The sequence below is a fragment of the Podospora anserina genome, chromosome 2 (genome assembly GCF_000226545.1).
Source record: "Podospora anserina S mat+ genomic DNA chromosome 2, supercontig 2".
Lineage (NCBI taxonomy): Eukaryota > Fungi > Ascomycota > Sordariomycetes > Sordariales > Podosporaceae > Podospora > Podospora anserina.
This window is the reverse complement of record NW_001914858.1, coordinates 1,988,386-2,001,235: the sequence shown is the minus strand read 5'-3', so window position 1 is coordinate 2,001,235 and position 12,850 is coordinate 1,988,386. Positions and strand designations below refer to the sequence as shown.

Sequence of the window (12,850 nt, the reverse complement as noted above, 5' to 3'; positions counted from 1 at the left end):
GGGAGCCAATCTCTACATAGCAATAAGATATTGTTCCCTTCCCCTACACCCTATCTACCACTTACACGAACCGATAAGATGACGTATGTGGCCCGTGCGCTTCACAGAGTGGAATTTTGTCTGTATGGAGCTTCACCGGAACTCTCGCTGTCACTTTGGCGGGAACTCACCGTGCATATCTCAACATTGTACATAATCAGGGTTCAGGTCCCTGCATTTTTCACTCTTTACCTGCGATATAACCGACACTCATTCAACTCACGAAGAAGAAAAAGAGAAAAAGATTACGATGGCTCCAAGAGCGACAGCCCTTCGGCTCGTTGCCAAAAGGACGCTTACACCTTCATTATGCCAAACGATGAAGATGAGATATTCCACCGTCCCTCTGGCGTATGATCTTCACGAGCCGGCCAAGCCGTCGGTTGGTAACCCCAACAAGAACTCGCCTATTGTTTTCATGCACGGGTTGTTTGGGTCGAAGAAGAATAACAGAACGATAAGTAAGTACGTATCTCCCTCTCTCCCTCTCTTACTCACCTACCTATCATACTAACAATATGACAAGAGTCCTCGCCCGTGACCTAGGCCGCTCCGTCTACGCCATTGTACCTGCACCTAAACCCCATATCAACAACCATCGCTGACACCAAAAAAGGACCTCCGCAACCACGGGGACTCCCCCCACGACCCCCACCACAACTACACCGCCATGGCCGCCGACGTAGGCGACTTTATCAAGCAGCACGACCTCAAAGACCCTTGCCTGATCGGCCACTCCATGTTTGTCCCCCTCCCCCCTCCTTCCCCCATTATCTTACTAACCCCTTCTCCTCTCAGGGGCGCCAAAGCAGCAATGACCCTCTCTCTCACCTCCCCCACCCTAATCTCCTCCCTCATCTCCGTCGACAACGCCCCCATCGACGCCCGCCTCGAGTCCGACTTTGCCCGCTACATCCGCGGCATGAAAGAGATCGAATCCTCCGAGGTCACCAAACAATCCCAAGCAGACTCCATCCTCCAGTCCTACGAACCCTCCGTCACAATCCGCCAGTTCCTCCTCGGCAACCTCCACCGTCCCCGCCACCCCGAGTCTCAGGTCCAAAAGTTCAAGGTTCCGCTGAGCATCATCGGGAAGGCGCTCGATCACCTGGGTGACTTTCCCTTTAAAGATCCCAGAGAGGTCAGGTTTGAGAAACCGGCGCTGTTTGTCAGGGGGACAAAGTCGAAATATGTCCCTGACGAAATCATCCCGCTGAAAGGCCAATTTTTTCCCCAGTTTGAACTGGTGGATGTCGAGGCGGGCCATTGGTTGATTACTGGTGGATGTCGAGGCGGGCCATTGGTTGATTAGGGTGAATCCCGAGGCGTTTAGGAGGGCGGTGGTGGAGTTTTTGAGTCCGAAGGAATAGATGGCCGGAGAGAGGTTAATTTGTATATTTATTGTCCATCGTCTATCAAATGCCAATATTGCATGAGAGGGGGAGGAGTATGCGTCAACAGCACACACCACTTAGACATAGACAGAAATTATAGACCAAACACAACAAGTACTTCAACACAAGGACACTTGATAAGCAAAAGAAAAGGTGTACAATGTACTTCCATCCATAATCCAAAAAAGCCTGGGGGTATCAAAACTCTCTGTGCTGTCTCAACAGTCTGAAGTGTATCCCAACTCCCCTCACCACCCATCCATCCATCGCCATGCCTCGCTCTCTTCTAATTTACCGAACCAACCCTCAAACTCCAAACCTCTCCATGATCAACGCCCTTTTCCCCTCTAACCCCCTTGCTCAACAAGAACAACCCCCCGACAAATAAGCCCCATACCCATCACCACCACCACTCCCACTACTCCCACCATTCCCCAACGCCACCGCCCCCGCCGCCCTTCCCAGTCTAGCATTCTGTATCAACCCCGGAGTCTGCACAATCCTATCCACAATATCCACAAACGCCAACCTCACATTCTCCCTAGTCTTTGCGCTCGCCTCGCAAAACTTTGCCCCGTGCGCCTCGGCGAGCGCCTGCCCCTCCTCCGTGGTGACCTCCCTTGCGTTGGCCTTGTCCAACTTTGCCCCGACCTATTCTTATGTTAGCCACAACATAGCGGTGGAAAAGTTGAAGGTACATGTGATGTGATGTAAGGGGGCGGGGGGGCTTACCAGATAAAGCGCAACCCCCTCCACCGTGTTCGCCTCCGCCTCGTTGAACCACTTCTCCATGCTCAAAAAGCTCGCCCGCGTCGAGATGTCGTACACGAGCAACACCCCGTGCGCGCCGCGGTAGAACGAGGTGGAGAGGGTGCGGAACCGTTCCTGGCCTGCGGTGTCGAAGAGGGTGAGACGGTAGGGTTTGCCGCGGACGTTGAGGACTTTGATCTAGGGGGGGGGGGGGGAGGGGTTGTCAGTGACGGGTAAGGAGGAAAAGGGGGGAAGGGAATACCTTGAAATCAATCCCTATCGTTGCGGCCGAGGTCTCGGGGTCGAATTCATCATCGCAGTAGCGGGTTAGTACTGAGTAAGAGTGGGTGAGTGAGTGTTAGTGAGATCAAGCTGTGAGGTGGTAGTTGTGAGTGTTGTGAAGATGAGGGAGTGATGAAGGGATCATCACTTCCAAGCCATGAAGAAACATCCCAGGCCATATCATGCGAAGCCAGGGGTTGATCACGACCCGTTGAGGCCACCGACCGGTCATATACGGGTGACCACCTCACCACCAGAACAGAAAAAAAACATGTGACAACAACTCTCACAACATAAACATGAAGAAGAAAGAAAAAAAAACTCACAAGCACTCTTCCCCGCCCCCGACGGCCCAATAAGCAACACCTTGAGCGTCGGGAGGGTATCATCCGAAGCCATCTTTCCCTTTCAGTTAAATCCCCAAGTTTTTCCCTTGCAGTAGCTGCCAAACAAGAGATATATCAACCAACCAACCCAAACTATCCGCCGCTGTTTTTGTTATTCCCGCCAGCCAGAAAAAAAAACCACAGCAACAACAAACAACAACAATAAAAGTCCGGTAAGAATAGTGCAAGTAAGGTAGGTAGGTAGGTGCGTAAAAGATAAGAAAGGTAGTTGTGTCTCGAATGATGCGAGTTTAAGGTTTTGGGCGGGTTGACAGAATCGATCGGGTTTTGCCTCGGTCCAAAACACAAAGACTGGGTGGTGCTGCTCAATGATGACGACGACACCCTCCCTTCTGAGCGGTTCTTCTTTCTCGTCTTATCTTTCGGCAGCGGCTTAAAAACTGATTGGAATGTGGAAGTTCCCTAGCGCTCGCCTCAAAAGACCAAAAAAAGAGGATGCGGCTCGGATAGGTAGGTAATAAGCAAGGCAGCAACACAGACGGAAACACAAGAAAAGTGATATCTGGAAGAATATGTCTTGTTGCCCAACTGGTAGTGAGGCGGCCAGTGAACTTTAGTAGTCCCCGCCTGCTGTTGGCCACTAATAAAGTAGCTGGCGGGCTTGGACAGCACCCGTGATGACGTTATGAAACAAGCTGTCAAGCTGGGCTGCCCTATCACGCGCTCCAATTTCAACACAATGGGACTACTTCGTACGATTTACTCCAGGAACAAAAGGACGGCGTCGTTTGGGGAAAAATGTCAGGAAACGGTCCTAGGAGCACACGTCAAACTCATGTTCGCTGATACGGTATCTGGGCGCACTACCACTTCTGCCACGTCCCCCTCGAATTGCCTTGTCACCGAGACGGGCCAATTTCACAGGCCATTCTCCCTAGGCAGTCCATAGTGACAACCTCACATCGGGGGGTGTGCCATCTCTGGGGGAAATGCTTTGTTTGGTCGTGTCACAGTCATTTATGATCCTTTTGATTCCCGCTCGGTCCGTCGTATGGGACCAACATTCGTTACCCTTGACTACTGTTCCATAATACGCGCCAAATGCAACGAAAGCAATCCCAGTGCCCCAGAGGTATTGCTGATGAAAACCTGCCCTTTGCGTTCCCAAAAACAACCAACCCTTTATACGGACTCAAGGACCGTCTCCTTGAACTCGCGCTCAACCTTCTGGCCAGCATCATCGGTGCTGGACTCGCCGTGGAGAGCCATGAGGGCACCGAGGTCGAACTTGGGAGCCTTGAGGAGCTTGACCTTGCGGATGTGGACCTGAAAGTGACATGTTAGCTACCCCGCCGTGCTTCTGTTCCCCGTCGCTCAAAATTCCACATACGTTCTGGAGAGGGTAGATGCCCTGGGTGGCCTTCTCGATCTCGCGGCCGATAACCTCGGGGATAAGCTTCGAGGTGAGCTGCTGGAGGGTGCAGCTGGAAGCCTCGCGCTGGATGATCTCGGTCATCTTCTTGCGGATAGCACGGATTTGGGAAGAAGCGGCATAGGTGGTCTTCTTGATCTGGTTGGGGCGGCGCTTGGTGAAAGCGATGGCGAAGAGGCGGAGGAGGTAGTGGTCGGTGGTCTGGACGGTGACGTTGGCCTCGATCAGAGTCTGCCACTTGCGGACGAGCGAGCGGAGCTTGTCGGAGGTGAAGTCAAGGCCGTGGAAGTTGGTGAGGCAGTTCTTGCCCTGGACCTCATCGACGCGGAGCTTGACCTTGCGGAAAGCGTGGTCCTCATCCTTCTGGAGATCGGCCAGGGAAACCTCGACGATGCGGCCCTTCAGAGCATCGTTGGCATTCTTGAGACCAGTGGTTCTGTTGACGAGGGTCTTGCCGACGCTGAAATCGCTTGTTAGAATCGCTGCTCGGGTTCCTGCCTGCTCGTCTCGCGGCGATCTGTGGTGTTCGGGATTTCAAAGCTTACTCTCTGATGGCGAAAGGCGCGGGGGCCTGTGATTTGATTATTTGTTAGCCTCGCTGCCTCGACCGAAACTCGATTATGTCGCGACGTACCTTGATGCCGTACCAGTCCTTGCGGGCGAAGGGGTCCTGGGCCTTCTTCTTAAGGCCCTTCTTGCCCTTAGACAGTCTCTTGTTCCTGTGGACGATGGTCAGCCATCATCAAGTCCAGAATCCACCACCAGGCGGCCGAATTGTATCGCGAAGTCGAGGAACATCGTGGGTATCGCAGAGAAAATCGGTTTTCGAGGGGTTCAACGTACTTGCCAACAGCCATCTTGACGCAGCAATGTCTTCGGTGACGGGAAGTGCTGCTTGGTTAGTGATGGAGACCGTGCAATCGAGGACACGAGTTTGGGTTTCTCTGCTTCGGAATCAAAATTGAAATTCGTTGTGTGGGCTGCAGCGCACCTCCCATCAGCGGAAAAACTAGACCTGTGGGGCACTCACTGCGGGGCATGATTGGCTGCACGGACCTTAGGGCTCGGAGGGCCGTGCGTTTTTGCCTGCTCCTGCCATTCACTTTTGGCTTGCTGCTCTGCTATCGATAAGGTGAGTGCTGGGCGATAAGATAAGCACCACTTACTCCCAGCTCCAACCCCTCCCCATCACCTTTGCCTTTGATTACCACAGCCTCAAACATGCTCTCGCGTACTATTTCCCTTGAAGTCACAACTATCGGTGTTGCACTATGCCCATAACACCACACTTTTCGGTCTCACATCACACTAGTCAAAGGGGAGCACTGGCTATTGTAATAGTGTCTTTGATTTTTATTTTTTTTGTGTCTTATGACTAGATTATTTTTGATCATTCTCCCGCTTGTCCCCCTCGAAATCAAGATCTCAGTGACAGCCTCCCAAAGATTCAGCAAAACGAAAAGTTTTGAAGAGAGCGACGTAAATTCATTCCATCGACCTTTTTTCCGGCCAATGATCACCTTCCCTTCCAATTAATCCCCATCCATCCATCCATCTATTCATCCTCCTTGGGGTGCGTTTACCCTGGCAGCATATAGGCTCAGGGTCACCCGACGTGTCATGACGACATAAAGCTACACAAAATGTTTTGGTACAAGGGCGGTGAGTGCGCATAGGTAGGTGGGTGTGTTACCCTATTTCCTCTTTTCAACGTCTTTGTTGGCGGGGTGAATGACTCCGACCGTTTGAGACGTGCATCCCATCTGTGGGACGCTGTCGACCTTTCGTTTGGGGGATCATATCGTGATCCCACGTCACCAAAATGAGTGTTGTATCGTACAAAATGCTCTCTGCGCCGTCGACCCTCCAGTGGAAACTCCCTCTCCATCCCGTCGTCGGGAGTGCCTCAATCTGAGGCGTGTGAGAGGGGTGGACTGGCTCGGGGAATACACAAAATAAACAGTCATGGCTGCAAGTGCTTCTCAATCCGAGGGGAAGTAGGGCGTGGGCGTTTCGATGATGGGTTGGGTTAGGGGTTCCGGTTTCTCCTGGCGAAGTTCCGCTCCAAAGGCATAGTAGCCAGATGCGTGGCAGCATTCAGCGGAACTGCCCTCCAAAAGAGATCAGGGCGACCTCTCAAGGGGACTTGATCTCGGACTCCTTGTCGTCTTGCTGGCTACCCTCATAGTCATCGAAGCTGGGGAAGCTGAAGTACCGTCCCGAGACTGGGTTTCAAAGTCAGCACATAGTCCGGGACACAAGTGAAAGATGGCAAGACATACAAGGACGCTCATCATACGAGTCGGGCTGACTGACAGGCGAGACGGATAGCTCTTGCTGACGGTCGACACTGTCGAACATGGATGGCCGGACAGAGATTGGTGAAGAAGATCCCGGAGGAGAGCCAGAAACGAAGGCACGGGTCAGGAGGTCGGTCGCTCGGTTTGACTGGCTGCAGAGGGCATTTCGGCTGGCGTTGGAGGTGGTGATGGAGGGTTCGGTAGCAGTGGCGCGGAGCAGTCTTGGTCTTCTCTTGCTGGCGCTTCGGTCTGATGAATCTCTTCGCTGCATGCGAGAGTCGGGTGTGAGTGTGAGTGAGGCCATCATGATGACTAAGGTGGATGTTGATGTCGATGTTGATCTTGATGCTTGATCTTCGGTGTTGGTTGTTGATCCTTTGGCTTGGCTTGACTTGACTTTGGAGTTGTTAAAGGTCGAGTCGAGGGTGGAGGTTCACATTGATATTTAGCTGAGGCTGAGAATCAAAAGTTGGAAAGTGGAGGAAAAGGTTGGGAAGGGGGGCCTATTATTATCGTGGGAGTGGAGGTGCTCCAGTGCTCCAGAAGAGTTTATGGGAGCCGCCCACTTGGGCTGAAATGCGATCCGCTCAATGCCGCAAAATGTCTCCAGGTTTCAATGACGGCACTTTCGGGCTACATTGCCACTTGTCAGTCCATGGGTGACTTGGGACAGGTTGGCATGGCAAGGAGGGGCGGGTTACGGGTTGGCTTAGTCGAGTTCGACCAAGGCACCAAGGCGAAGCGCGGAGTGTGACGGTGCCTGGCTGGGCTTGGTTTCTCGGATGGCTGGCCCAGGCCATCGATGGGTTGACCACCCACCCATCACTCATCCGTCCCACCAGTCAACATTGATCAGATTCACTCACACTCACTACCCGTTCGGACTCCCGGCCTTCGGCGTGTGTGCAATAACTGCAGAACTGCCAGACTGCAACCCGCAACTGTGGACAGCTCACCCCCCGACACAACCCACACTCTACCTAGAGAGAGAGTCAATATCTGACGGGCGCGGGCCGTTGCCAGACAGACATTGGACAGATATCAAGCACGCACAATTGGGCATCCTACCATCCTCCGACTCAACATCACGAACCAAGTGCGGTTATAGCCTGCAGACCGGTGCGTGTGGATAGAGTGCTCCAAGATGCCAAGCCTGTCGAATGGCACCCCATGGCACCCCCGTCAGGCTCCCAGAACAAGACCAAGGTGGGGTGCGGAAAGCACCGATAGCCACTCAAGTCGTGACACTTCAACAACGCTGAAGCTGCACTCTGCAGGTGCTGCATGGTGTTTGACGGCCATTGGTGATGCCAGCTCCAGCGACCCAGAATAACAAAGCCGAGCCATCAGAGACTTTTTGTTGGAGCCGATTCCAGCCTAGACACCGGACGCCCAGGCACGACGAGCACGAGGCACTCAAGGGTATACGAACACACCTTCAGAGCGATCATCGAGATGGAAGGAGATTTACTCGGCACACAGAGCAACATGGCAACAGAGCAACATGGCAACAGAGCAAAAGAGCTACAGAGACATAGCCACGGTAGTACAGCCAGTGTCTTAAGATGGCCGGACGCCGTTCCGTTGATGCTTCAGTGAAAGGCGCCGAGTTGGAGCTACACCTGTCAGCATCAACTTTGATACACACATTTGAGCAACAACACCAAGGAGTCAGTCATCCAGTAGTCAGTCCACCATCACCATGACCCCACACCACACTACCACCATCTGCAAGCCCAAACCAGACCGGTAGGCAGCTAGCAGTCTGTCCTTCTCACTGGTGCTCTCGTGACAGTCGAGATCTCTCTCAATCGTTACAATCGCCTTCCTGTTCGTATAGTAGTTGCCCCTCCAATCGCCCTTACCGGTGCTGCAACGCAACCGCACCTTTTGGCTGTAGAGTGCCACACAATCGACCGCAACTGGCGAGAGAGATAGGGAATTGCAAACGGGCAACCTGGAATCTCGCTCTTTGTGCTGATGGTCATCTGGACAGTCTCCTGCAGCACACAACACACAGCACACAGCACCGCGGGCATCTCGGACAACAAGTACGGATTTGATATCATTGAATTTGCGAATTGATTCTTCCAAGGTACGTTACCCGCCCGCATCGCACGGCATTTCTGGCCTCTCCCACGTTGACTTTGCACAGGGGACCCGGCGACCCGACGGCGGTGCGGTGCAGCAAAGACGTGGGGAAGCCCTCTCTTTCCCGCATCAAACACCAACACTAGAAGAAGACCATATCTGCACCCCCTACTCCGTCCCCCATGGGATGAGAAAAGAGCAAGACATTCAACAGCAAAACCCCCCAACAAGGACAACTGCGCGATTTTCCACTTCTTGGGGGTTTATGTCTGCCATAAGCCAATAATGTCTGACAAGGGGTCGAGGGCCGATGACATGGTCCAATCCAAGATGATCTCCAACAGCCCATAATCAGTCCAATAACCAAGCCCAATTCTACGCCTCTCATCTTTCGTCATTGGCAATTGGATCCCCGGGGAAGAGGGAAAAGCATCCCTTGCTGCGCCGCAAGAGAGTCACCAGACAAACAACATTTCACGGGCTCTGCTTCCTCATCCTGCCAGCCAGCTGTCCTTGGCCTATCCCCATTAACTCCAAACCCCGGACCGGTGTGCAGTCATCGTGTCACCATCAGCCTACAAAAACTCCCGGGGGAAAAATTGTATCATGGCAATCATGATGATGTATAACTAGACAGGGGTGATACAGAAACCAACACGCAACACATCCCGTAACCGAGCCGGATGACAGAAAACGAACATGGTCCAAAGCAAGGAAAATAAGGTGAACCAAGAATCCGGTTCCTTCCCATCCCCCCCTGACCGCACTTCGGCACGGTTACGTGCCTCTCCCCGCTGCCGGAACGGAAAACTCTAGTCCAGGTACCAAACGGGAATTGCGGATGAGCAACGCATAGACTAAAAGTCTTGGAAGAATACCCATGTCTATTCTGTTGTAGTAGTAGCAGTAATACTTTGTGTACATACTGTGTACACACACACACACACGCACACACGCACACAAGAGCAAGATCCGAATCTGTGTTCCTCGCAAATCATCAAGATTCCAGACACCAACAGCTTACAACAACAACAACAACAACAACAACAACAACAATAACAAGCTGAGAAATCGAATGCTTGTTCATGCTCGGTGACGCGACATCCCATTGTCGCGCCCTTTTCCCTCTCCTATGGTTGTAGGCATGTAGATCACCAAACTCATTCGTCGTACAGACCTCACCACCGTCCGCGTGACAGTCCAAAAATTTTGACATCTTTTCTTTTCTTCACCCCATCTTCCTATTTGCTCTTCCTAATTTCCTCCTCGTGGGGGCGTTATCTAAAAAAACAGCGTGATTTTTCTGGTTGGAGGATAATGTTGCGATATCTTACGCACTACTAATAAACAAACATCAGACCGAGAAGCAGCCTAACTTGAGCACAAACGGCTCTCTCTTTTGGACAAAAACACTAAAACCCAAGCCCTCGTGCCTCAAGACTCAAACGGTATTGGTTCAACAAATCACATTACTCATATTCCATCTCCTCCCCCCCCCCGCGCAACCTCAAGTAAAAATCGAGGTACATGTTCTAGCGTGATCTTTTCCCAAAAGGCTCTTTTCTGTCTGACATTGGAACATCTCCCCCAAGCTTCCTTCCCAAAACCAAGAAGAGGCGGGCGAACCGCATTGCTCTTTTTCTTCTAGTGGTCAATACTGTTGTATCTTTGTGTCAGCCACACCTCTCACAGCGACAAACGGCCCGGGGAATGTCATTCGCGACTTACTCTTCCCATATCCGGCCTTGAACAGCCTTTAGCTCGTCATCAGTCATTCGGTGACCTGTCGTGAAATACCCTAACCAGCAAGTTAGCTTTCTGCCGGGCCACACACACACACACACACACAACACTACGTTACTGTCCCACAGCAACACCAGATGATGATAGGGAATGTCTTATACCAGCAGTAATCTTCGCATCAATCTCAACCCTCGAATCGGCCGGGATCAACTCTTCAGGAAGCTCAACCCGTTCATGAATAGGTATACTAAAATACACAAGATCACGATCTCACGATTAGCAACCAGTCACCAGATTCCCGGAGTGTCCGATTTTTCCGATAACCTCAGACATTCTTTGTGTCCAAGTGAATCCCATGGAAAGAGAGAGAAAAAGAAAAAGAACTCTGTAAAACTCACCCTTGACCAACAATCGCATCGTGTTTCATGCTGCAAATCGAAAAGAATTCATATCAACCTTCCATTCTTCCCCCAGGATCTCGGCAAACGTGAGGGAAAAGGGGGGAAAGGGAGACTCACTTGCTCATGCTGAGCATCCTGTCAATCTTGGTGATCCCAAGCCAGTGCAGAATATCCGGCATCAACGCCTGGAACCGCATGTCCTTCACACCAGCAATGTTCTCCGTCCTCTTGAAGTAATCTGATGCCCGATCCTCCCCGCGTTTGCGCGCGTTGTACACCACTACCGGCATTTGCAGATCAGGTTAGACCAATACACTCTCTCACTGACACAAAGAGGATCTTCTCTCCGAGAAAGGAGGCAACCGGTACACCACCAAAGCAGGATTTCACTGGGAAAGATGCAAAACTTACGGTACTACATTTCCGTTCCATGTCAGCTTTAAACCCCCCCTTTCTTGTTGAACGGTAACAAAACAAAACGACATCGGAGAGAAAAAATGAAGTTTTTTTTTTTTTTGCAACATGACATACCTTTGTAACCTCACCCAGCGCTCTGCCCTCCTTGCGAAAGTAAATCACCACACCACTGCCACCATTCTGTGCCTCCTTGACGGCTTCCTCGATGCCAAAGATCAGGTAGGGCCTGCAGGTGCAAATGTCGGAGCCGAAGACGTCGCTGCCATTGCACTGTGAGATGAGGGGGGCGGGGTGTCAGCACGGCAATGACAAATATCATAATGACAACAACAACAACAACAACTGATGACCGGCCGTGGTTAGCCGGTTGGGTTGGGTTGTTTTGTGATTGTCATACCTCGTCATGGATCCGCAAAGCCAACCTCTTGGACGGGTCAGACATATTCGCCGGGTCGCCAAAGACATACACCGTCAAGCCACCTGTAAACCAGCAACCGTCACCTGTCAGTACTTGTCCCACCATCTCTCTCCGTTGGAGCAAAACTCACCAATAGGCGGCAAAAACACCTTGATATCCGACCTAGTGATCAACTTCCCAACCCCACCCCCCCCTTTTGTCAGCTTTTCTCGCCCCTTTTTACTCCCCTCTTTTCACATACCTCAGGATACATCCCCCCCGTCTCCTCAAACAAACTCCTCCTCAACACCCCCTCCTCAATCCCAAACCTCTCCGCAACCCCCGGCAAGTACCAAACCGGCTCCACCGCAAACTTGGTCACAGCCAACTCCCCCCGTCCATTCAAACAAACCTTGCCATCCGGCCTCAACCTCCCACTCCTTACGCTCTCCTCCAGCTCCGGAAGCGTCATATGCGCCTTTGTAACCGCAATCGTAGGCCGCAGGTCAACACCTTCCCTTTCCATCAATCCCTTGTGCGTCCAGGGCACTAAATGCCCCCACGGATCCATAGCCACAATCTTCTTCTTGTCGCCCCACTGGGGGAACGGTCCGATGGACACGGCGGGTTCGGTGTTGGTGTAATCGGGCTTGTGGTTGTGGGGGAGCTCGCCCGAGGCGAGGGCGAGCGCGTAGTAGATGGAGTAGGAGCCTCCGTGGGCGCCGATTGCGTTTCGGCGGCCGATGGTGGAGGGGGAGCGGGAGACTGTTACTGGGCCTCGGGACAGGGGGTCGGGAGCGCCCCAGTTGAGGGGGAGGGGGGAGATGCCGATTTGGTGGGGGTACTTTTTTGGTTTCTTGTTAGTTAAGGGAAGTGGTTAGAGGGGGGAAAGGGGGGGGAACGTACGGTTGTGAGGATTACACGCGAGGTGAATTGCTTCGAGGCGGTGGCCACCGGGGAGGTAGGGGCGGTGGCGGTGGGGGTTTGGGTGCCTGCTTCGGCGGGGAGTTCGCTGGTTGGGGTTTGGGTGAAGCCTGTTCTTAAGGGGGTTGCGGACCGGTCGAGGGCTTGGGCGGAGGGCGGGGAAGAAGAGGAAGTGTCTTTCTTCTCGAGGGTGTTGACTCGGTCGGCGATGGATTGGACGGCGGTGAGGAGGGCGGTTTGGGTTTGGGAGATGGACTGGAGGGCTTCCTTTAGGTCGTCCATGTTTGTTGATGTTGAGCCCATCGTGAAAGTAGTTTTGCGGAACGTAGGTAG

The 12,850-nt window shown here is 52.6% G+C and overlaps 5 protein-coding genes across 5 annotated transcripts; 1 reads left to right on the top strand and 4 right to left on the bottom strand.

Annotated features, from left to right (window-relative positions):
* Positions 1 to 289: 289 nt before the first annotated feature.
* On the top strand, positions 290 to 1,351 carry PODANS_2_5340 (uncharacterized protein; the record flags this gene model as incomplete). The annotated part of the gene is made up of 4 exons (XM_001911259.1): positions 290 to 504; positions 566 to 605; positions 656 to 780; positions 838 to 1,351. The coding sequence occupies 4 exons, from the start codon at positions 290 to 292 to the stop codon at positions 1,349 to 1,351; spliced, it is 894 nt and encodes a 297-aa protein (XP_001911294.1).
* A 442-nt stretch (positions 1,352 to 1,793) lies between these two features.
* On the bottom strand, positions 1,794 to 2,864 carry PODANS_2_5320 (uncharacterized protein; the record flags this gene model as incomplete). The annotated part of the gene is made up of 4 exons (XM_001911258.1): positions 1,794 to 2,063; positions 2,166 to 2,381; positions 2,446 to 2,516; positions 2,792 to 2,864. 4 exons carry the CDS (start codon positions 2,862 to 2,864, stop codon positions 1,794 to 1,796), a joined length of 630 nt encoding a protein of 209 aa, XP_001911293.1.
* A 1,185-nt stretch (positions 2,865 to 4,049) lies between these two features.
* On the bottom strand, positions 4,050 to 5,101 carry PODANS_2_5310 (uncharacterized protein; the record flags this gene model as incomplete). The annotated part of the gene is made up of 4 exons (XM_001911257.1): positions 4,050 to 4,704; positions 4,790 to 4,815; positions 4,879 to 4,963; positions 5,088 to 5,101. The coding sequence occupies 4 exons, from the start codon at positions 5,099 to 5,101 to the stop codon at positions 4,050 to 4,052; spliced, it is 780 nt and encodes a 259-aa protein (XP_001911292.1).
* Positions 5,102 to 6,380: 1,279 nt separating this feature from the next.
* PODANS_2_5300 (uncharacterized protein) lies at positions 6,381 to 6,851 on the bottom strand (the record flags this gene model as incomplete). The annotated part of the gene is made up of 2 exons (XM_001911256.1): positions 6,381 to 6,469; positions 6,527 to 6,851. The coding sequence occupies 2 exons, from the start codon at positions 6,849 to 6,851 to the stop codon at positions 6,381 to 6,383; spliced, it is 414 nt and encodes a 137-aa protein (XP_001911291.1).
* A 3,508-nt stretch (positions 6,852 to 10,359) lies between these two features.
* Positions 10,360 to 12,820, bottom strand: PODANS_2_5290 (uncharacterized protein; the record flags this gene model as incomplete). The annotated part of the gene is made up of 9 exons (XM_001911255.1): positions 10,360 to 10,433; positions 10,540 to 10,625; positions 10,777 to 10,806; positions 10,897 to 11,059; positions 11,307 to 11,466; positions 11,594 to 11,676; positions 11,745 to 11,787; positions 11,856 to 12,437; positions 12,500 to 12,820. The coding sequence occupies 9 exons, from the start codon at positions 12,818 to 12,820 to the stop codon at positions 10,360 to 10,362; spliced, it is 1,542 nt and encodes a 513-aa protein (XP_001911290.1).
* Between the last annotated feature and the right edge of the window lie 30 nt (positions 12,821 to 12,850).